The sequence below is a fragment of the Manis pentadactyla genome, chromosome 10 (genome assembly GCF_030020395.1).
Source record: "Manis pentadactyla isolate mManPen7 chromosome 10, mManPen7.hap1, whole genome shotgun sequence".
Lineage (NCBI taxonomy): Eukaryota > Metazoa > Chordata > Mammalia > Pholidota > Manidae > Manis > Manis pentadactyla.
The window spans coordinates 94,737,173-94,760,494 of record NC_080028.1 but is presented as its reverse complement, the minus strand read 5'-3'; the positions used below and the strand labels follow the sequence as shown (position 1 = coordinate 94,760,494).

General features: G+C 48.1%; 3 protein-coding genes across 8 annotated transcripts in view; 2 read left to right on the top strand and 1 right to left on the bottom strand.

The window, feature by feature from the left end:
- Positions 1–14,855, top strand: part of STYXL1 (serine/threonine/tyrosine interacting like 1) — a 64,219-nt gene extending 49,364 nt beyond the window's left edge. For all 6 annotated transcript variants that reach the window (XM_036905454.2, XM_036905451.2, XM_036905453.2 and 3 more), the window contains 3 exons: positions 4,113–4,210; positions 5,796–5,908; positions 14,597–14,855. In XM_036905454.2, coding sequence (XP_036761349.1) covers positions 4,113–4,210; positions 5,796–5,908; positions 14,597–14,728 — 343 coding nt within the window. In that variant the 3' untranslated portion in view covers positions 14,729–14,855. The remainder of the gene's footprint in view (positions 1–4,112; positions 4,211–5,795; positions 5,909–14,596) is intronic.
- Positions 14,856–16,155: 1,300 nt separating this feature from the next.
- TMEM120A (transmembrane protein 120A) lies at positions 16,156–22,180 on the top strand. Its single transcript, XM_036905446.2, has 12 exons — positions 16,156–16,347; positions 17,956–18,074; positions 18,310–18,426; positions 20,305–20,364; positions 20,558–20,653; positions 20,731–20,820; positions 21,023–21,088; positions 21,189–21,250; positions 21,345–21,437; positions 21,537–21,601; positions 21,705–21,773; positions 21,849–22,180. Exons 1-12 carry the CDS (start codon positions 16,267–16,269, stop codon positions 21,960–21,962), a joined length of 1,032 nt encoding a protein of 343 aa, XP_036761341.1. The 5' UTR covers positions 16,156–16,266; the 3' UTR covers positions 21,963–22,180.
- Positions 22,181–22,370: 190 nt separating this feature from the next.
- Positions 22,371–23,322, bottom strand: part of LOC118922550 (NADPH--cytochrome P450 reductase) — a 63,646-nt gene continuing 62,694 nt past the window's right edge. Inside the window, exons 14-16 of the mRNA XM_036905442.2 lie at positions 23,132–23,277; positions 22,964–23,049; positions 22,371–22,876 (exon numbers count right to left, since the gene is read on the bottom strand). Of these exons, the coding sequence (XP_036761337.2) occupies positions 22,732–22,876; positions 22,964–23,049; positions 23,132–23,277 (377 nt within the window). The 3' untranslated portion in view covers positions 22,371–22,731. The remainder of the gene's footprint in view (positions 22,877–22,963; positions 23,050–23,131; positions 23,278–23,322) is intronic.

Genomic DNA, 23,322 nt, shown 5'->3' with positions numbered 1-23,322 from the left:
GTGACAGCTTAAACTTGATTAACATGTATAACTAGAATCTCCAAAGGAGAGGAAAGTGGGGAGACAGAAAACATATTTGAAGAAATAATGGCCCAAAATTTCCAAATTTGATATAAATTGTAAATTCACAGATCTAAGAATCTCAACAGAATTCAAGCACAAGAAACATGAAGAAAACCACAGCAAGGCACATCATATCAAATTGCTTAATATCAGTGAAAAAGAGGAAAGCTTTAAAGTAGCCAGAGGAAAAAGGAAGTATTACATACCAAGGAACAAAAAAGTAAGGATGGTAGCAACTCCTTATTAGAAACAATGGATTTGAGAAGAGTGTGAAGTACCCAAAGAAAAGAATTGTCAACCTAGAAGTAAATCAGTGAAAATATCTTTCAGAACGAAGAGAAAATAAGTATTTTTTCAGGCATATAAGAGTTTAAAAAATTCATTACCAGAAAACACTATAAAAAATATTGAAGGAAGACTTTCAAGCAAAGGAAAGCAATACCAGATGGAAATCTGAATCTATATAAAAATAATCAAAATCACCAGAAGTGATAATCATGTCAATAAATATAGAATTCTTTTCTCCTTGGTTTTAAATCTCTTCAAAACATAATTGATTATTTAAAGAAAAAAATAACAATGTATTTAGATATTATAAATTATGTAGAACTGTTGAAGTAATATGCATGCCCACAATTTACTAAGGCAGGAAGGGGAAAAAATAAAAGTATATACTTGGTAGGTTCTTACTCTGTTTATGTGAAGGGGTGTAATGTTACTTGAAGGTAGACCACAATAAGATAAAGATGTATCTATAAATTCTAAAGCAACCATGAAAAAATAGAAGAAAATTAAAAAATAAGACAAAGATATAATCAATAAGACAAAAAAAGAGATAAAATGGAATCATAAAAAAACTCAGGCTCAAAGAAGATAGAAAAAGAGGAAAAAGGGAATTAAAAGAGATGAGAGAGATAGATTCAAACTCAGTCACATAAAAAAATCACACTAAGTACAAATGATCTAAATACTCTGATTAAAGGCAGGGTTTATAGGCTGTCTGTAAGAAATGTACTTTAAATGGTTAAAAATAAAAATGGAAAAAGATATTCAGACTAAGACTAATTAAAAAACAAACTTCTGGAGTGGTTCTATTATTATTAGATAATAATATTACCAGAGATAAAGACCTTGCACATCTTGTGTCAGATTTCTTCTTAAATATTTGATATTTTTGATACAATTATAAGTGGTATTTAAAAATTCTCAATTTGATTGTTTTCGCTTTGGTATAAAATTGGTTTTTTAATATTAACCTTCAGTCTTCTCCATCCAGATGCCTCCTCCTCTGTGAAGCTTTCCTCAGCTCCCTTGACTTTTCCCTGCCCCTCCTGTTCAGGTTCATGGGCAGGTCTTTTTTTTTTAAAATTAATTAATTAATTAATTATTTCATTTTGCTATCATTAATGTACAAATACATGAACAACATTATGGTTACTAGAGTCCCCCTATTATCAAGTCCCCACCACATACCCCATTACAGTCACTGTCCATCAGCATAGTAATTTGCTATAGAATCACTACTTGTCTTCTCTGTGTTATACTGCCTTCCCCGTGTCCCTCCCCCCACCTACATTATGTGTGCTAATCATAATGCCCCCTTTTCCCCATTATCCCTCCCTTCCCACCCATCCTCCCCAGTTCCTTTCCCTTTGGTAACTGTTAGTCCATTCTTGGGTTCTGTGAGTCTGCTACTGTTTTGTTCCTTCAGTTTTTTCTTTGTTCTTATACTCCACAGATGAGTGAAATCATCTGATACTTGTCTTTCTCTGCCTGGTTTATTTCACTGAGCATAATACCCTCTAGCTTCATCCACATTGTTGCAAATGGTAGGATTTATTTTCTTCTTATGGCTGAATAATATTCCATTGTGTATATGTACCACATCTTCTTTATCCATTCATCTACTGATGGACACTTAGGTTGTTTCCATTTCTTGGCTATTGTAAATAGTGCTGTGATAAACATAGGGGTGCATATGTCTTTTTTTAACTGGGCTCCTGCATTCTTAGGGTAAATTCCTAGGAGCGGAATCGCTGGGTCAAATGGTATTTCTATTTTGAGTTTTTTGAGGAACCTCCATACTGCTTTCCACAATGGTTGAACTAATTTACATTCCCACCAGCAGTGTAGGACAGTTCCCTTTTCTCCACAACCTCACCAACATTTGTTCTTTGTCTTTTGGATCATGGCCATCCTAACTGGTGTGAGGTGATATCTCATTGTGGTTTTAATTTGCGTATCTCTGATGATTAGCAATGTGGAGCATCTTTTCATGTGCCTTTTGGTCATCTGAATTTCTTTTTTGGAGAAGTGTCTGTTCAGCTCCTCTGCCCATTTTTAAATTGGATTATTTGCTTTTTGTTTGTTGAGGTGCATGAGCACTTTATATAATTTGGATGTCAACCCTTTATCGGATATGTCATTTATGAATATATTCTCCCATACTTTAGGATGTCTTTTTGTTCTACTGATGGTGTCCTTTGCTGTACAGAAGCTTTTTAGTTTGATGTAGTCCCACTTGTTCCTTCTTGCTTTTGTTTCCCTCACCTGGGGAGATATGTTCATGAAGAAGTCGATCATGTTTATGTCCAAGAGATTTTGCCTATGTTTTTTCCTAAGAGTTTTATGGTTTCATGACTTACATTGAGGTCTTTCATCCATTTTGAGTTTACTTTTGTGTATGGAGTTACACAGTGATCCAGTTTCATTCTCTTACATGTAACTGTCCAGTTTTGCCAACACCAGCTGTTGAAGAGGCTGTCACTTCCCCATTGTATATCCATGGCTCTTTTATTGTATATTAATTGACCATATATGCTTGGGTTTATATCTGGGCTGTCTAGTCTGTTCCATTGGTCTATGGGTCTGTTCTTGTGCCAGTACCAAATTGTCTTGATTACTGTGGCTTTGTAGTAGAGCTTGAAGTCAGGGAGTGTAATTCCCCCTGCTTTATTCTTCCTTCTCAGGATTGCTTTGGCTATTCAGGGTCTTTTATGGTTCCATATGAATTTTAGAACTATTTGCTCTAGTTCATTGAAGAATCATGGGCTTTATCCCTGTACCTGGCCAACCAGATTGGGGCCATTCATGTGTCTGGGCCTCCCCCATCAGATTGGGAGCTCTTTGAAGCTGGGAGAGGCTCTGTTTAATTTATTTTGTGCCCACTAGGGTCTGGCCCAAGGTCCAGCCCCCATTCAGTGAGGAGTGAGTGTCTGAGGAAAGAGGAGATGGATGGATGGGTGTGGGGATAAGGAATTGTGCATGTATTTGTCACAGCAAGTGTACATGCAGAAACTAAACCAGCCAATTTTTGCTTCTGAAGCCACTGCAACTTTCTTCTTGCTACAGTGGTCTATATAATGCTGAATGTTCCCCAGCATGCCAGGCATTGTGTCAAGTGCCTTGCAGGCATCCTTTCATTAAATGTGCTGCACACTCCATCTCCCTCCCCTCTCCCCATTGTTCATAAAGCTCCAGCCACTCTGATATCCCTGGTGTTTCTCAAACACATTAAACCTACTGCCTTTCAGCTCCTTTGCACTTGTGTCCTCCTCTACCAGGAATGCCTTTTCTGGTTTGTTTCATCACCTCCTTTAAGCCTCTGTTTAAATGTTACCTCCTCCGTAAAGCCTTCCTGGACCACCCCATCTAAAACAGCTACCCCACCACTCTCCATCATCTTACCTTGCTTCCTCCATGTAACCTAACAGGTTCATTCTCCAAGGTCATTACACATTCCTTACTATCCTAATTTTATTATCTGTACCATATTCTAGAAAAGTACCATGTTTGGTTAATAGTAATATCACTTTATTAAGCACTGACTATGTGCCAAGCAGAGTGCTAAATGCTTTACATAGATTGACTTAATCTATGTGACACACTATGAGGTTGGTGCTTTCTTCTGAGAGGGCCCAGTTATTTGCCCATATCTCCCTGATGTTATCTCAGCATCCTTCTCCCATGGTCCTGCTGTTGTGAAAGAGGGATGTGACGTGAGGCTGTGTGGGAGTCTGCCTAATTACCTGTGCTTTTCTTCTGTTTAGTTTCAAAGGTGATGCTGACAAGCTTCTGCACATCAAGGTAGAAGATTCTCCAGAAGCCAACATTTCCCCCTTTTTACGCCTCCTCTGTCACTTCATTGGTGAGGAGCATTTTTTAACCACACAGCATCTGGTCTGAGCCCAGGAGGCAGAGGGGCTATGGCACCTTGTCCGATGCCTGTTCCTGCAGTCTCCACTCCCAGAGCTCAGGAGAGAAAGGGCAGGGCCCCTCACAAGCCCAGGCAGGTGTGGCCAAGCCCCAGGACAAGCCTGTATCTCAGGAGCTCTCGGCAATGTGGGCAGCCACGCGTTTGAGGTAGCAGAGCCAAATAACAGCACAAGACTGTGGATTGAGTGCCCATGTTCTGGTGCTGGCTGAACTGCTATGCCCTTTTGGGTCTTTCAAGCCCTGGTTCTGGCCTCACTGTGCTGTTGGCCTGTGGTGGAATGAGGGTGTTGGCCTACCATGGGTGCAGACATTCATGGAGGCCTGCTCTGGTCTGGGCTCTGGGGACCTGGAGGTAAACCTCACTCTGTCCCTGCCCTCCTGTCTGGTCAGGGAGGTGGGATGGAAGGACTCTGCAGCCCATCCAGCGCTGACTCCCATGATCTGCTGTGTGCCCCCAGGGCCCCTGCTGGCCTCCCTCCACACACAGCAGTGCCCACCAGTGTCCACTCATTGAACATGGAGTTTTCAGTCATTCCAGGGCCCAGAATTGCCAAGGAAAGCAAGTGCAAGATGGCTGGAGAGAGTGAGGTGGAGCCAAGCCAGGAGCCCCACCCCAGGACTGCCTGCTTGGCACCATCGCAGACCCCAGCTTGCATTGCTGCATGAGGTGCTGGAGGACAGCATTTGCCACAGATGTCCCTCTTTTTGACCAGGAGGTTGCAACTATCACTTGACTAGTATCTGAGACTGAGACTTGCCACGTGTCCCACCATGAGGTGCCAGAGCCCTATGCCACAAAGAGAGCCTCTCTCTAGCCCCCCTCACTGGGCAGCTCTGGGCCAGTCCTTAATCAGTCCATGCCTCAGTTTCCTTACCCATATGATGAGGCACTTGACCTTAATCATTTCTGAGCCCTCCTCCAATCATTTCTGAGCCAGTCTAGGATGCTAGCTTCAATTTCCTCCCCTCCCCTTACTGGGCAGGATTCAGGGCCTAAGGGACATTATTGAATGTGATTACAGCTGACGTTTCTGTGCCAAGCACTGGGCAGTACAAAATGTAGGTAGTGTACTGTTATCCCATTTTCCAAATGAAGAAACTGGCTTAAAGCAACATGCCCATACCCACAGCCAGTGAGTAGTGGGGTCAGGATTTGCACCCAGGCTACATTGCCTCTACCAGCACCCAAATGCCCTTGGGGGATGATCCTGTCATCCTCTCCCAGGGAGGCCAACTAGCAGCAGGGCTCCCTGGGCTGGATGCCTGGAGAGCCAAGAAAAGGCCTTTGCAAGATAATACTGAACACCTAGGTGTGATTCTCTTGAACTGCCAGCTAGGCCTGAGGATCCCATCTGCCAGGTGACAAAGCTGTCCTAGAAGTGACTTGCCTGGGACATGGTGTGCTGTTTCTAAGCTTACTCATGGACCGTGGGCCCACTGAGCTAGTCATCCCACAGCAGCTCAGGTCCCCAGGGAAGGAGACCACTCACAATCTCCATCTTCCCTTCGTCCTGCAGAAATTCACCTCGAGCTTGACTCTGTCATCCTCGTCTTTTCCACCCTGGGCATCAGTCGCAGCTGTGCGGCCATCTTGGCTTACCTCGTGCACCAGAATGAGCAGACCCTGAAGGTATTCATTCCCTGGTCCAGGCTTAGACTACAGCTACCTCCAGGAGGTGGGGTCAGAGCTGGACCTGGGAGGAAAGCCCCAGCACTACCTCAGGGCCCTAACTGGGGCATGGGAGGGGGAAGGGTCAGGGAGGGGATCTTCAAGTCTGGGGATTTACCTAGCACACCACTCCCATGGGCAAAGTTCCAACAGTCTGGGCTAGAGACTGAGGCTGTGACATTAGAGGCCTGAGGCTGGGCTCATGGGGCAGGCCCAGGGACTCAGGCTGGGTGTGGCTATGGCCAGCAGCACTATCTGTGTGTCCCCCACTGGTGTCAGTCTGTCCCCCAGAACTTGTTCAGGGTTCTTCAAGAGAGGTGCATTTTGGCTGCTGTTTGGAGTCAGAACTGCAGGCTGGTAGGGATTCAGAGTACACCCACTCCAACAATCTTTTACCCTTAAGGACAGCAGGGCCCAGAGAGGGGAAGAAAGTGGGGCCCTATCAGGATAAACCCACCAGAGTTCCTGACTCCCAGGGCAGTCCTTTCCCACTGCCACTGCACTAGGAAATGGTAGGCCTGCCCTAAGGAAGGGGGACCCTTGCCTGGCATGGCTTATGCATGATTTCAGAGGGCTTGGGTAGGACACAGAAAGCTCCTTCATGTGCCCAGGGGTGTGCTTGAAGGAAGGGGAGGGACAAATAATGAATGGGTCAGAGCCCATTGCCAGTAGTTTTAGATGTTGACCCTGTATGCTCTTTGGGGGTGAAACTGCAGGCTAGAAAGTCTTGGGTATCTAGCAATTCCACTTCTGGGTGTAGACCCAGGGTTCCCTCATATATAACAAGTTGTTTTTCTCTTGCTGCTTTAAAGATTCCCTCCTTATCTTTAGCTTTTGGCAATTTAATTATAATATATCTTGGTGTGGATCTATTTGGGTGTGTCTCGTTTGCAATTCTCTAGGCTTCCTGATTTGGATGTCTGTTCCACCCTAGCTTAGGGAAGTGTTTTCAGCCATTATATCTCCAAATAAGATTTCTGTCCCTTTCTCTCTCTTCTCCTTCTGGGACCCCTGCAATATAAATATTAGTCTTTTTGGTGTTGCCCCATAAGTTTCTAAAGCTATTTTCACTGCTGTTCATTCTTTTTACTTTTTTTAAAATTTTATTTTGGTATCGTTAAATCTACAATTACATGAAGAACATTATGTTTACTAGGCTCCCCCCTTCACCAAGTCCCCCCTACAAACCCCATTATAGTCACTGTCCATCAGCGTAGTTAGATACTGTAAATTCACTACTTGTCTTCTCTGTGTTGTACAGCACTCCCAGTGCCTCCCCATTATACATGCTAATCGTAATGCCCCCTTTCTTTTTCCCCGCCCTTATCCCTCCCTTCCCACCCATCCTTCCCAGTCCCTTTCCCTTTGGTAACTGTTAGTCCATTCTTGGGTTCTGTGAGTCTGCTGCTGTTTTGTTCCTTCAGTTTTTCTTTGTTCTTATACTCCACATATGAGTGAAATCATTTGGTACTTGTCTTTCTCTGCCTGGCTTATTTCACTGAGCACAATACCCTCTAGCTCCATCCATGTTGTTGCAAATGGTAGGATTTGTTTTCTTCTTATGGCTGAATAATATTCCATTGTGTATATGTACCACATCTTCTTTATCCATTCATCTCCTGATGGACACTAAGGTTGCTTCCATTTCTTGGCTATTGTAAATAGTGCAGCGATAAACATAGGGGTGCATCTGTCTTTTTCAAACTGGGCTGCTGTATTTTTAGGGTAAATTCCCAGAAGTGGAATTCCTGGATCAAATGGTATTTCTATTTTGAGCTCTTTGAGGAACCTCCATACTGCTTTCCACAATGGTTGAACTAATTTACATTCCCACCAGCAGTGTAGGAGGGTTCCCCTTTCTCCACAACCTTGCCAACATTTGTTGTTTTTTGTCTTTTGGATGGTGGCGATCCTTACTGGTGTGAGGTGATATCTCATTGTGGTTTTAATTTGCATTTCTCTGATGACTAGTGATGTGGAGCATCTTTTCACGTGTCTGTTGGCCATCTGAATTTCTTCTTTGGAGAACTGTCTATTCAGCTCCTCTGCCCATTTTTTAATTGGATTATTTGCTTTTTGTCTGTTGAGGTGTGTGAGCCCTTTATATATTTTGGATATCAACCCGTTATCGGATATGTCATTTATGAATATATTCTCCCATACTGTAGGATGCCTTTTTGTTCTATTGATGGTGTCCTTTGCTGTACAGAAGCTTTTCAGCTTGATATAGTCCCACTTGTTCCTTCTTGCTTTTGTTTCCCTCACCTGGGGAGATATGTTCATGAAGAAGTCGATCATGTTTCTGTCCAAGAGATTTTTGCCTATGTTTTTTTCTAAGAGTTTTATGGTTTCATGACTTACATTCAGGTCTTTGATCCATTTCGAATTTACTTTTGTGTATGGGGTTAGACAGTGATCCAGTTTCATTCTCCTACATGTAACTGTCCAGTTTTGCCAGCATCAGCTGTTGAAGAGACTGTCATTTCCCCATTGTATGTCCATGGCTCCTTTATCAAATATTAATTGATCATACATGTTTGGGCTAATGTCTGGAGTCTCTATTCTGTTCCACTGATCTGTGGCTCTGTTCTTGTGCCAGTACCAAATTATCTTGATTACTGTGGCTTTGTAGTAAAGCTTGAAGTTGGGGAGCGAGATCCCCCCCACTTTATTCTTCCTTCTCAGGGTTGCTTTGGCTATTTGAGGTCTTTGGTGTTTCCATATGAATTTTTGAACAATTTGTTCCAGTTCATTGAAGAATGCTGTTGGTAATTTGATAGGGATTGCATCGAATCTGTATATTGCTTTGGGCAGGATGGCCATTTTGACAATATTAATTCTTCCTAGCCAAGAGCATAGGATGAGTTTCCATTTGTTCATGTCCTCTTTAATTTCTCTTAAGAGTGTCTTGTAGTTTTCAAGGTGTAAGTCTTTCACCTCCTTGTTTAGGTTTATTCCTAGGTATTTTATTCTTTTTGATGCAATTATGAATGGGATTGCTTTCCTGATTTCTCTTTCTGATAGTTCATCGTTAGTGTAAAGGAAGGCAACAGATTTCCGTGTACTAATTTTGTATCCCACAACTTCGCTGGATTACGATATTAGTGCTAGTAGTTTTGGAGTGGAGTCTTCAGGGTTTTTTATGTACAATATCATGTCAGATGCAAATAGTGACAGTCTGACTTCTTCTTTACCAATCTGAATTCTTTGTATTTCTTTGTTTTGTCTGATTGCCGTGGCTAGGATCTCCAGTACTATGTTGAATAACAGTGGGGAGAGTGGGCATTCTTGTTTTGTTCCCAATCTTAGGTGAAAGGCTTTCAGCTTCTCGCTGTTAAGTATGATCTTGGCTGTCAGTTTGCCATATATGGCATTTATTATGTTGAGATACTTGCCCTCTATGCCCATTTTGTTGAGAGTTTTTATCATGAATGGATGTTGAATTTTGTCGAATGCTTTTTCAGCATCTATGGAGATGATCATGTGGTTTTTGTCCTTCTTTTTGTTGATGTGGTGGATGATGTTGATGGATTTTCAAATGTTGTACCATCCTTGCATCCCTGGGATGAATCCCACTTGATCATGGTGTATAATCCTCTTGATGTATTTTTGAATTTGGTTTGCTAATATTTTGTTGAGTATTTTTGCATCTATGTTTATCATAGATACTGGTCTGTAAATTTTTTTTGTGTGTGGTTTCTTTGCCTGGTTTTGGTATTAGAGTGATGCTGGCTTCATAGAATGAGTTTGGAAGTATTCCTTCCTCTTCTATTTTTTTGGAAAACTTTAAGGAGAATGGGTATTATGTCTTCTCTATATGTCTGGTACAATTCAGCAGTGAATCCCTCTGTCCCGGGGATTTTGTTCTTGGGTAGTTTTTTGATTACTGATTAAATTTTGTTGCTGGTAATTGGTCTGTTTAGATTTTCTGTTTCTTCCTTAGCCTTGGAAGGTTGTATTTTTCTAGGAAGTTGTCCATTTCTTCTAGGTTATCCAGCTTGTTAGCATATAGATTTTCATAGTATTCTCTAATAATTCTTTGTATTTCTGTGGGGTCCATCATGATTTTTCCTTTCTCATTTCTGATTCTGTTTATGTGTGTCAATTCTCCTTTTCTCTTAATAAGATTTTTAAATTGGAGTATTTGGGGTTTTTTTTGTATTTAGTTATATGTATCCTTTACATATTTTAGATATTAACCCCTTATTAGGTAATCATTTGCAAATATATTCTCCCTTTTAGTAAGTTGTCTTTTCAATTTATAGATGGTGTTCTTTGCTGTGTAGAGGCTTTTTGGTTTGGTGTAGTCCCACTTACTTATTTTTTGCTTTTGTTTCTCTTGCCTAGGGAGACATAGCCAGAAAAGGATTACTAATGCTAATGTTCAAGATTTTACTGCATATTTTTTTCTAGGAGTTTTATGGTTTCAGGTCTTATATTAAGGTCTTTAATCCATTTCAAGTTTATTTTGCGTATGGTGTAAGACAGTGATCCAGTTTCATTCTTTTGCAGGTAGCTGTCCAATTTTCCCAACACCATTTGTTGAAGAGACTGTGTTTTCCCCATTGTATATTCTTGTCTCCTTTTTCATATATTAATTGACCATATAAGTGTGGGTTTATTTCTGGGTTCACTAGTCTGTTCCATTGATCTATGTGCTATTTTTGTGCCAGTATCGTACTGTTTTGCTTAGTGTAGCTTTGTAATATAGTTTTAGGAAGAGTTGTATTTGTTGTATTTTCAAAAATATATGTGGTTTTGGGAGGAGATTTCTGCTACTCTACTCATGCTGCCATCTTGGCTCCGCTTCTAATATAGTTTTAAACCAGGTACCATGATACCTCCAATTTTGTTCTTTCTCAAGATGGCTTTGGCTATTTTGGGTCTTTATGGTTCCATATACATTTTAGGATTGTTTACTCTAGTTCTGTGAAAAATGACATTGGTGTTTTGGTAGGGATTGCATTGAATCTATAGATTTCTTTGGTAGTATGGCCATTTTAACTATGTTAATTCTTCCTACCCATGATCATGGAGTATCTTTCCATTATTTGTGTGCAGCCATCATTTTGAACTCTTTATCAGTTTACTGATATCCATTTCATCAAGATGTTGTTCTGAACTTGTATCTTGTGTTCTCATTTGGAACATATTCCTCTGTTTCTTCATTCTCCTTGATTCTCTCTGTTGGTTTCTATGTATTAGATAAAACAGCCACCTCTTCTAGTCTTGAAGGAGTGACCTGGTATAGAAAATTAAACTTATTGTTCACCCTTGCCTAGTTCTTGGTTGTTTCTCAAACATTTTTGATTGTCTAAGTAGCCTACTTTGCTCTTAGCGGCTCCTAGTACTTGACAGTGTGCCAAGACCTGTCAGTATCCCAAAGGGATGTCTCAAGTCTGTACCTAGATTCAGGCTGATTGGAAGCCCAACCTCAGGCATCAACTTTTGATGTATGTATATATTTATGTCTACCTCCTTCAGAGGAGGACTGGAAGAGGCACATTTCTGTCTGCTTCCTTCCATGCTGAGCCTTGGAGTGCTAGCCAACTAAGAACTGTTTGTTTGCAACTGTCCTGTTGAACCTGTGAACACAAGCCCTGCTGGCCACCTGCTTTCAGTTATTTTGGATGTATACCCAAAGTGGAATTGCTAGACCATATGGTAATTCTATTTTTACTTATTTGAGGAAAATTCTATTTTTACTTGTTTTCCATAGCAGCTTCATCATTTTACATTTCCATCAACAGTTTATAAGTTTGCAAATTCTCCATATCCTCACCAACACTTTTTATTTTCTGGTTGTTTCATAGTAGCCATACTAATGGGTATGAGGTGGTAGCTCATTATAGTTTTTTTTTTTAAGTGTTAAAATACACACACACAAATTTTCCTATCTTAACCATTTTTAAATGTATAGGTCAGTGGTATTAATCACTACCATCTATCCTCATAACTCTTTTCATCTTGAAAAACTGAAACTCTATACCTATTAAACAATAACTCTGTCCTCCCAGCTCTGCAGCCACCATTCTACTTTCTGTGTCTATGATTTTGACTACTCTGGATACCTTGTATAAGGGGACCACATAGTATTTTGTTGACTGGCTTATTTCACTTTGAATAATTTCCTCAAGGTTATCCATGTGTCAGAATTTCCTTCTTTTTAAAGGCTGAATAGAAGTCTATTGTATTATACAGTTGACCATTGAATAACATGGGAGTTAGGGACACCAATCCCCTGCACAGTCATAAATCCAGGTATAACTTTTGACTCTCCATAAACTTAACTACTAATAACTAAGTGTCGACCAGAAACCTTACCAATAACATAAACAGTTGATTAACACATATTTTGTATGTTGTATTATATTATATACTGTATTCTTACAATAAAATAAGTTAGAAGATTTTTTTCAAATTGTCACAAATCTCTAAAAATTTTTCCAATATATTTATTGAAAAACATCTGTGTATAAGTGGGCCCATGCAGTTCAGTTCTGTGTTGTTCAAGGATCACCTGTATACCACATTTTGCTTATCCATTCATTTGTTGGTGGACACTTGGGTTGCTTCCATGTTTTAGCTATTGTACATAATGCTGCTATGAATATGGTGTGCAAATATCTCCTCAAGATTCTGCTTTCAGTTCTTTGGGTATAGACAGAAGTGGAATTGACTTCTGTATTTCTATTTTTAGTATGGTACTTCTATTTTTAATTTTTTGAGGAATCTCCATACTGTTTTTCACAGTGTTTTGCCATTTTACATTCCTACTAACAATGCATGAGGGTTCCAATCTTGCCACATCTTCAACTATGCTTCCAGTTTCTTTGATAGTAACCATCCTAATGGGTGTGAAGGGGTATCTTACTGTAGTTTTGATTTGCATTTCCCTAGTGATTAGTGATATCGAGCAAATCTTTTCATATGCTTATTGGCCATTGTTTATCTTCTTTGGAGAAATATTTGTGCTTTTTTGTTGTTGAGCTTTAGGAGTTGCTTATAGTCTTCATATTAACTGCTGGATATATATCTAGATATAACTTAGAAATATGACTTGCAAATGTTTTCTCCCATCCTGTGGCTTGCCTTTTCACTCTGTTGTGTCTTTTGATGCATAGAAATTTTTTGTTTTGATGTAGTCCACTTTATCTATTTTTTTATTTATCTCCTGTGCTTTTGGTGTCATATGTCCAAGAAATCATTGCCAAATCCATTGTCATAAAGCTTTTCTCCTGTGCTTTTTTTTTTTTTAAAGAATTTTATAGTTTTAGCTCTTACACGTAGGTCTTTAATCATTTTGAGTTAATTTTTGATCATGGGGTAAGGTGAGGGTTCAACTTCATTCTTTTCCATGTGAATATCGAGTTTTCCCAATACCATTTGTTGGAGAGACTGTACTTTCTCCATTGAATGGTTTTGGCACCCTCTTTGAAACTGTTTGACCATATATGTGAGGGTTTATTTTTAGGCTGTTTATTCTATGCCATTGGTCTAAATGTCTTGTCTATAGGCCAGAACAACACTGTTTTGATTACTGTAGTTTTGTCAAAGGCTTAAAAATCAAGAAGTGTGAGAATTCCAACTTTGTTCCTTTTTCAAGATTATCTTGGCTATTTGAGGGTCCCTTGATAATCCATATGAATTTTAGGATGGGTTTTTCTGTTTCTGCAAAAAATGTTGCTGAGATTTGGTAGAGATTGCATTAAATCTATAGGTCAGTTTGTGTAGTATTGACATTTTTACAGTATTCTAATCCATTACATGGGAATGTCTTTCCATTTATTTATGGAAATTAGCTAAATTATTCTAGTGGTTTTTTCAGTATATCTTTAAAGTGGTCTACATATAAGATCATGTCATCTGCAAACAAATAATTTTACTTCTTCCTTTCTAATTTGGGTGCCTTTTATTTTTTATTTTATTTTGCTTAATTGCTCTGGCTAGGACTCCTGGTACAGTGTTGAGTAGAAGTGGTGAAAGCTGGCATACTTGTCTTGTTCCAGATCTTAAAGGACAAGCTTTCAGTCTTTCGCCATTGAGTATGTGTTTGCTATGGACTTTTCAAATAGGGCCTTTATTATGTTGAGGTAGTACCTTTCTATTCCTAGTTTGCTGAGGCACCAGTTTTCTCTTTCCTTTTCCTCTGTCTTCAATATAGATGGAGGCCCACTTGTCACCTTTCTTCATATAGTAATTCTTCCTGCATTTTAGCTTGGGCACCTGAAAGAAGGTAGCTTCACTTTTCCTTCTTCAGAGAATTTGCCCACAGTTCTCTTTCCCTTTCCATTAATTTATTCATGCACAATGCAAACCTTTGTGGAGGTTCACCATGTGCCAGGCATGGGTATGCTGCTTCCCTGTCCACGGGAGGTTTCATATAAGTTGTCTCAATCTTCACAGGAACCATCGGAAATGAGAATGATTCCTGTTCGCATATTCAGGAGCAGAGCTGCAGAGGGGCTTGCCAGCTCCTACAGCTCCTTGAACTAATTTATTAACTGCAGGCTGCTGCTGTGGCCAGCCCGTGAGCCATGTTGCTTGCCTCTGAGCAAGGGCCTCCTGTCCCTCCTGAGCTGGCTCTGATCTAGGAGGAAAGGGCCCAAGTCCAATCCTGAACACAGCTTTCTCTCCCTGTGCTCACAGAGGTCCTGGGCCTACCTCAAGAAGTGCAAAAACAACATGTGTCCAAATCGGGGCTTGGTGGCCCAGCTGTCACAGTGGGAGAAGATCGTCCTTGGAGACTGCATCACGGACGTCATGGATCTAGTCTACTGATCTTCCCTGTGGCCCACCTATGGGTCCTGAAGAACCTTACTTGGGGGTTTCTTGGGGGTAGTGTGACAGGATGTGTAACTAGGTTGGTGTGCAAAGAAGAGGCCTTCGCTGCCCCAATGTCATGCCAGCCTTCTGCAGTGGTTCTTCCCAGGCTCCTGGTTCATGCCACATAGCAGAGGCTCAGTGAGAACCCTCATCCCCCGGGGCATCCTGGGCCGCCCCTGCTGCACTCCTGAGGCTGCTTCTGGAGGAGCATCTGCTTGTCAGAACACCTGCCAATCAGCCTTCCAGAACGTGGACTCCTTGGCGGGTGCCGGAGGGGACCCTCAGGCATTCCTCCTTGCTTTGTGCTGGCTTACAGAGGGTGTCACAGTGCCCACACTGGGTGGAGAGCCTCCAGCCCCAGGGGTGCCAGGCCCAGCCTTGACCCAGGCCCTGGGCTCCCCAGCTCTGAGAGGCTCCTGGCATAGGGGCACACCCTTGCCTCAGCCCCAGTGCCAGCATTTCCCACCACTCCACTGGTGATCACTTGTTCAGATTTCCTTTCCTTGCTCCCACTTATTTCATAGAGATTCCCACCCTTCCCATCATCCACACCCAGGTTTCTAGAAATTCCTCAGGTCTTGGAGTTTTCTTCATAGTGCACTTACAAGAGCTGGCAGCACCCACTGAACAAGCCTGCCGTCAGGAGAGAGCACAGACAACGGGACTGACAAATGCTTTAGGGTGTCCGTCCATGTTCATGCAGCAGACATTCCCTGCCACCTGGGTGGGACTGGGGATATAGAAATGAATGCCACCTCCCCTCTTAGCACTCTTTTCAGATTGGTGGAGGAGCCCCCCACAACAGAATCCCAAGCCCTCAAGGAATGGTGTTTTGCCAATGGGGCAGTGACGTTTCAGGCAGCGTGGGCTTTAGTGAGGATCTGAGCTGGGGAAGAGCCAGGGATGGATGCAGAGTAATGGCTCTGTCAGGGTAGAGCCTTGGTAGGGATTAGCCTTGTGTATGAGGAAGGGCAATCTGGTGGTTGCGTGAAGGGACGGTGGCGGTGAGCCTGGAGGCAGGAAGACAGTAAGAACGCTGTAAAAATGCAAGCCCGGAACGAAGCTGGGAATCTTGCCGCAGACGCGCAGCTTCCCAAGGACGAGTGAGGCAACTGTCATTTCCCTGGGCCTTAGTTTTCTCCCAGCATGACGGGCTGGGCACTGCTGGCTGCAACACGTGGTTGGCACGAGCCGTGGAGCCCAGGTCAGGGACCCCGCCGCCGCCGCTGCAGTGCTAGTAGTCCAGGCCCGAATCGCTGGCAAGCGGCCCTCGGCGCACGGGGCCCCGCCCACGCCCCGCCCCGGGCTCGGATTGGCTCTAGGGGGGGCGGGGATAGCTCGCTGGCTGCTCCAGGTCTTTTCCCATTGGTGGTCGTGGCTGCGCGAGCCCGGAAGCGGACGGGGGCGGGGGCGGGGGCGGAGGCGCCTCCGGCGGGCCGGGGTTGCAGCGCGGTCCCCCACTCTTGGCTCGTCCGGCGCGGGACCCGGCAGCCATGCATCCTCCTCACCCCGGCCCGCTGGGCGAGTGCCTGCGGGACTGGGAGGAGCTGCAGCAGGACTTCCAGAGCATCCAGGTGAGAGCCAAAGCGGGTGCCCATTGGCCCCGAGCCACGTCTCTCTGGTTGGGGGTCAAGGGTCGGGCAGCCCCGGATCAGGTAACAGGGTGCTCGGGGTCAGGGGTTGGAGCCCTTGCGTCGTCGCGTGGGTGGCGAGACCCCGGGTCCCGGTATCCCCGGCTGGACCCTCCTCTGGGGTGTTTGGAGTCGGTACCCTCCGCCCGCGCGGCCGCCTCGACCTCGGAGGGACCCCGTTGCGCCGGGACCCCCTCGGGTCTCCATTAAGGGCTTCGGAAAGAGATCTCTCCCAGTAGAGTGGTCGCCTGAGCCAGAGCCGGCGGAGTCCGGTCTTGGGTCACTCAGTGCGCGAACAAGCCGTGGGCGCCGGCCGGGTCCCCGTCCTGGGGCAGCGCGGTCCGGGCAGAGTGCGGCCCGGGAGACAGCCGGGCCTGGGCCGGAGTAACCGATGTGTGGGTGAGGTCCCCAGGCCGGATGGGGGCGGGGTCGTTCCAGGGTAAAGGACAGCGCCCAAGAAGACTGGACCTTGCAGCTGCTGCAAAGAGAGTGAGGGAAGTGGGTGGGCCAGACCCTGCAGGGACCTCATGGGCCCGGCTGAGATTGGAGTCTTTGGACCTCATGGGCCTGGCTGAGATTGGAGTCTTTCTGGGTCCAGTGGGAAGCCATAGGAGGACTTGTCTGCATCCAGCGTGTACGGGCTATTGTGCTGTTCTTTGGGGTCTAGGGAGGAGGAAGCCAGCCTCTGGACAGGAGAAGGAAAGTGGTTGGTGGGAGTTGGGAGAAGTGGCACATGCTGGATTCTGAGGGGGTGTGGTGGCCTCCCTGGGCATGAGAAATGAGACCCAGATAGGGTAGAGCACAGGCCAGCTGGGCACTTGATCAGGCCTTTGCCTCTCCTGGACTGGTTCCAACCCCTTCCTGTCCACATTGAAGCCCTTCTGCCATTCTCCCCAGAGTCCTGAGCAGAGCAGACCTAGTTCCCTGGCCTAGCCACCCCTGTCCTGGCTGCAACCCTGCCTGACCTTCCTCACACTGCCTCTTGTCCAGTCTCCAGGCTGCTTCTTTTCGAGACTCACCCACCAGGGCAAAGTGCTCTGGGAAGCCTTGGGCCAAAGGTGCAGGGGAAGGGGCGGAGGGACTGGTCTTCTAGAAGGAGGTTGAAGGACTGAAGCCTGGTGGCCTTTAACCTGAGGGGAAGATGCTGGGAGTGCCGCAACGGCAGGCATCTTGGACAGCCCCAGCTGCCCCTGCACTTGCAGGCTAGATGGGCAGGAGGGTTTGAGAGGGCCAGGGGTGGCTTCAAGAGTCCAGGAGGGCCTGAGAATCCACAGCAGGAAACAACTAACAGATGGACGGAGATTCAGAAAACCTCCAGGGAACTAGTCTGTTTATGAGAGGGGGTGTCTGGGCTTACAGGAAGACCCCCACATCCTTGCTTGCTTGGGGGAGAGAGCAGCCTCAGGGAGGTCCCTGGGCTGGCACAGCTGGCTGCCTCTTTTCCCAATCACACCCTCCCAAGGAGTCCTGGGGGAGTCCATGCCCTGGCCCCTGCCCAGCAGGCTCAGGGGCTTCCCAGTCAGCCTGAGCCTTTCCCACCCTGCTCCCCAGGAGACCCACCGGCTGTACCGCCTGAAGCTGGAGGAGCTGACCAAGCTGCAGAACAACTGTACCAGCTCTATCACTCGGCAGAAGAAGCGGCTCCATGAGCTAGCTCTCGTCCTGAAGAAGTTAGGACCCCTCCTCCCCCTGCCGTGTCCCCCAGGCCTCCCTGTATCCCCCTGGTCTTGGGCGGGGAGTGGGTGTCTGATCTGGTGGGGTCGAGAGCTGGCGCTGGCACCTTGGGTGTCCCCAGGCATGCCTTCTCCATCTCGGGGCTGTGTTTGCCCTCCTGCCCCACAGGTGTCAAGTGCAACACTTGGGGGCCTCCTTTTCTGACTCTGGTTTCTGTGGCTCCACCTGCAGATGCAAACCCTCCCTCTCACTGGGGGCCAAGGAGGCTGCCCAGGAGCTGGAGAACCAGCTCAAGGAGCGCCAAGGCCTCTTCTTTGACATGGAGGCCTATTTGCCCAAGAAGAATGGGTGAGGAACGCCCCCCCTCTCCCCGAAGCTCAGCTCACAGTCACTCCTGGGAGGGAGCCTGAAGCACGGTGTTTCCCCTGCCCTGTCAGTCAACAAACATTCCGTGGGCCCTCTTTGGGCTGAGCAACCAGGATCAGCCCTGCCAGGGAAGACGGTGTGAGTGACAGTGACAGCTCGCTGCAGTGGGTGCTTTGTGAGGGAAGTACAGGAGATGGGGGTGCAGTGAGGGGCACCTAACCCAACCCAGGAGGTTGGAGAAAAGCTCCTGGAGTAGGTGATGCCTGAGCTCAGCTGTAAAGGATAAGGGAACGTGTGACAGCCGGTGTGGTGGCCAGAGCTCGTGGCGGGAGGGGAAGGGTCACAGAAACCAGAGGGAGGCCAGGCTGTACAGCTGTGTCTCCCTGGTAGGCAGAGAGAATGACACTTAGATCAGCTGTGGTTGCTGAGGACGGGCAGGGGACAGTGTAGAACCCTAGGCTGAGCTGGAAAACATCCCGCAGAGGCTGTAGGCAGGGTGACAAGTGGGAGAGTATGTGAGCCCCGAGTAGGGGGGACGGAGTGGCTGGGAGTCTCCCATCAGATGGCCCAGGGGGCTCAAATGCTGTATGATATGGGAGGGGAAATGTGTCCTGGAAGTCAGGGCGACCTTGGAGAGAAGCTGCCTAGGATGGTGGGGGTGGAAGTTGATATTGGAGATGACAAAATAGCTGAGGAGAGAGCCAAGTTTAGGCAGCTCTTTGGAGATTGGCTATGCGTGGATGGAGAAACTAGCAGCTGGAAGCTGGGAGCTGGAAACTTGTCCGTAGGTAAGATGAGCACATCTGCCTGCGGCGAGGTGGGGCCAGCAGAGGGGAGAGAACCACAGAGGGGAAGGGCTGGGCGTGGGCCCTTCCCATTTGTGGTGGGAGGGTCCAGAGACAAGGGGGAGGAGGGGACTGGGGGACATCAGCCACCAGGAGGTGGACAGGATGGAAAACCTGCGGGAGAGGGTTTGATGAGGCCACTGCTAGGAATGGGACAGGGGCTGGTGGCAATGCTCAGGGGAGCCTGTTCCGAGTGCCTGTCATGCTCTATAACTCTTCAAAGCCTTGGACAAGTCCCTCACCCACTCCGAGCCCGCTGACATGGCTGGAGTGTGCCCAAGAGCGTGTGTGTGGGTGCAGTGGCTCAGTGCACGACTGTGACTTTTGGTCACCTCTTGGACTTTCTCTGGCAGAGAAGGCTGAGACAAGCTTGGTTTGTGGTGTGATGGCAGTGGAAGTAGCTGGCGGGGCGGGGGTGGCCAGGAGGTGGTTGATGAGTGAAGGAGGGCTTGGGGACTCAGCCGGATGGGGAAAGGAGACCAGGGTCAGAAGGGCCTGGCAGCCTGGGTGAAGGCGAGGCTCCACTTGGGGAAGCCAGCTGGGAGGCCGGGCACTCAGGGTCAGAGGACAACTGGTTTCTGGGGGGAGCCCCTCCAGGTTGGAGGAGGTCCTGGTGTGGCCGTGGGCCGCTGCAGTGGATTCCGGCTGAGAGGTCTTGGATGATGCACGCACACAGGCGTTGAGTCTGCTCCCCTGGCCTACTGGAGTGATCTGATATGGCGTGGCTTCCGTGGGGGGGAGCGCCTGGCTGCCCTAGAGGCCCCAAGGTGGGGGAGTCTGAAGATAAGGCCAAGAGGGGGTGTGGGTTTTCCCTGGAGCAGGACTGGGGAGCAGGCAGGGAGCAAGGCTGGGTGTCTGTGTTTCCTGTAGGGTTAGTCTGCAGCACCCCCAAGGTCAGAACCCTAAGTCAAGGCCAAGGAAAGGCCGGGTGGGGCAGTGACCTGGTCGGGTCTGGTCCACTTGGGGCTCTGTGCCCTTTGGCCTCCCTCTCAGTTGGGGCCTCTCCTCACTCTAGGTTGTACCTGAGCCTGGTTCTGGGCAATGTCAACGTGACACTCCTGAGCAAGCAGGCTAAGTAATTTGTTGCTGCAGGCCGGGTCCACCTGCTCTCCACCCTCCTTTCCGTTCTGCCCCTGCTTCCCTGGCTGAGCCTAGGGCTTCAGGGCTGCTCTGCCATGCTGGCCCCGTGCCTCCCACGGCAATGTGACTGGAGGTGAGGGTGGGCCCGCCAACTCCGCAGCCTGCCCCATGAGTGTGTGTCCACCCAGGTTTGCCTACAAAGACGAGTACGAGAAGTTCAAGCTCTACCTCACCATCATCCTCATCCTCATCTCCTTCACCTGCCGCTTCCTCCTCAACTCCAGGTGGGTGTCCTGCCGCTCAGGGCTTGACCCTGCGCCCTCTCCAGGCCCTGGCGCCAGCCCTCTCTACCCCTCTGCAGGGTGACGGATGCCGCCTTCAACTTCCTGCTGGTCTGGTACTACTGCACCCTGACCATCCGCGAGAGCATCCTCATCAACAACGGCTCCCGGTGGGCGAGGGCGGGGCCGGGGCCGGCCTGGCCTGGCTCTTGGGGGTGGGGCGCTGGACTTCCTGGAAAGGGGGAGCCTGGCCCGCTGAGGAGCAGGCACGGGGCTGGGGTGCTGCTTTCTTCCCACCTCGGCCCCACTCCATCCCCCAGCACCAATCCTGGCGCCTGAGGGGACAGGAGTGACAGCGGCTTCCTGATACAGGATCAAAGGCTGGTGGGTTTTCCATCATTATGTGTCCACGTTTCTGTCGGGAGTTATGCTGACATGGTGAGTGGGCCAGCTGGGTCCCCAGGGCCTCAGCACAGGTTGCAGGCGCAGGGAAGGATGGCGTCCCTGAGCTCCCTGGCCTTGCCATTTTCTGCCTTAGGCCCGACGGCCTCATGTACCAGAAGTTCCGGAACCAATTCCTGTCCTTCTCCATGTACCAGAGTGAGTAGGAGGTTCCTGCTCAGCTGAGGCCTTGCCCCAGGGAGCGGTGGGCAGGGAGCTGGGGCTGCAGTGCAGCTCTGGTGTCCTCTGCCAGGCTTTGTGCAGTTTCTCCAGTATTACTACCAGAGTGGCTGTCTGTACCGCCTGCGGGCCTTGGGCGAGCGGCACACCATGGACCTCACTGTGGGTGAGTCTCCCGAGGGGAAAGGGCAGGCCCTTGCTTTGAATGGTCTGAGTGACAGTGCCATCTCTGTCCCTGGTCACTGCCTGCCCTTTCTCCCCACAGAGGGCTTCCAGTCCTGGATGTGGCGGGGGCTCACCTTCCTGCTGCCCTTCCTCTTCTTCGGCCAGGTGAGTTCTGCATCCCCATCCCTCTGGTTGTGCATCCCTTGCTCTGGCTTGGGGCTTGAGCAGGGACTGGGTTGTACTGTGTAAAACCCCCGCCCTGTCCCAGTTCTGGCAGCTTTTTAACGCCCTGACATTGTTCAACCTGGCCCGGGACCCTGAGTGCAAGGAGTGGCAGGTGAGCAGGGGCCCCTGGGAGGGACGCTGGGAGGGCCCGTCTCTGGCCCTGTCCTAACCCCAGTTCCTTCCGTAGGTGCTAATGTGTGGCTTCCCCTTCCTCCTGCTCTTCCTTGGCAATTTCTTCACCACCCTGCGGGTTGTGCACCAGAAATTCCATAGTCAGCGGCATGGGAGCAAGAAACAATGAGTCTGGCCCGCTCCCACTGGCACAGCCCTCTGTGGTGCCCTGGCTCTGAAGGGGCTCCTGTGCTCATGTGTCAGAGGGTGTGGGGGGCTCCACTGATCTGGGAGGGTCCCTTCTGTTCTCCCCTCGGTTTTGTGGGCTCTGTGGGCCCTGACAAGTCATGCTATGTGCCAGCCCTGTAGGTGCTGGTCAGCAGCCTCAATAAAGGGTGAGGCACAGAGCCTGCTGGAGGTGTGTGTGTGTGCGCGTGCACGCGTGCATGTATGTTCTCCCTAGGGCAAGGCGGGCACTGGGTGGCTCTGTGCCACCTTGGCACGGGTTCTTGGGGCTCCTGAGCTGCTATCTCTTGGGGGTCTGAGTTAGGTAAACCCAGGTGGAAGCCCCAGATGTGCTTAAGCAATACCAGGCAAATACAGAAAAGAGAGCTTTATTCCAAGGGCCAAAGGTTATTTAAAATTATTTACACTCATTGAAAATAATGTGGAGGGGCCAGGCCCCAGTTCAGCTGAGAAGAGCCCGTTCTGTACAGCCGCTGAGGCCCTGGGGCATTCACAAAATGTGGGCCCAGTCCCCCCTGGCCGTGTGCCCTGAGGCTGGGCCTCCAGAGGCACGTCTCAGGCCTAGAGTAGTCTTTGTCACTGGGCCTACATCCCACGACAAGAGCCAGCAGAAACCACCCCGGGTACTGGCAGGAGAGCGCGAGGGAAGAGATTACATGGGGAAGTGAGTCGGTAGGGCCTGTGGGACACAGCAGGGCAGGACCAGGCAGCTCTTAGCTCCACACATCCAGGGAGTAGCGGCCCTTGGTCATGAGCTTCTTGATGTAGTCCACGGCCTGGGCGTGCTCCATGGCCCCCAGCTCGGCCACAATGTCGTAGAAGGTGTTCTGCACATCCCTTGCCATGTTCCGAGCATCCCTGGAGCAGGAAGAAGGGGGCACTGGGCATGGGGCTCCCTGCAGGCAACTGGGCCCCACTCCCCTCCCGCCGTCCCCACCCGCTCACCCGCAGACATAGATGTGGGCACCGCCGTCATGGATCAGCTCCCACAGGTGCTCCTTGTCCCTCCTCAGTAAGTGCTGCACGTAGACCTGGGTGCGGGGATGGCACCTGTGAGGAGGTGGGTCCCGCAGCCCTGTGACCCTGCCCAGGGGGGCCTGCCTGCGGCCTCACCTTGTGGGGCTGCTCCCGGGAGAAGGCCACGTTGAGCTGGGTGAGGAAGCCATCCTTGTGGAACTGGGCCAGCTCCTCGCGGTACAGGTAGTCCTCATCATAGCGGCGGCAGCCGTAGTAGAGAAGTGTCTCCCCCACCTCCTTGCCTGGGGCGACAGCGCTGGTAAGCACGGAAGGCTATGGCACCCACC

Bases quoted from the DNA above. Each gene is read 5' to 3' on its own strand.
- TMEM120A (XM_036905446.2), top strand. From the start codon at position 16,267: ATGCATCCTCCTCACCCCGGCCCGCTGGGCGAGTGCCTGCGGGACTGG. The intron at 16,348-17,955 runs GTGAGAGCCAAA...CCTGCTCCCCAG, and splicing joins AGGACTTCCAGAGCATCCAG to GAGACCCACCGGCTGTACCG. The intron at 21,438-21,536 runs GTGAGTCTCCCG...TTCTCCCCACAG, and splicing joins CACCATGGACCTCACTGTGG to AGGGCTTCCAGTCCTGGATG.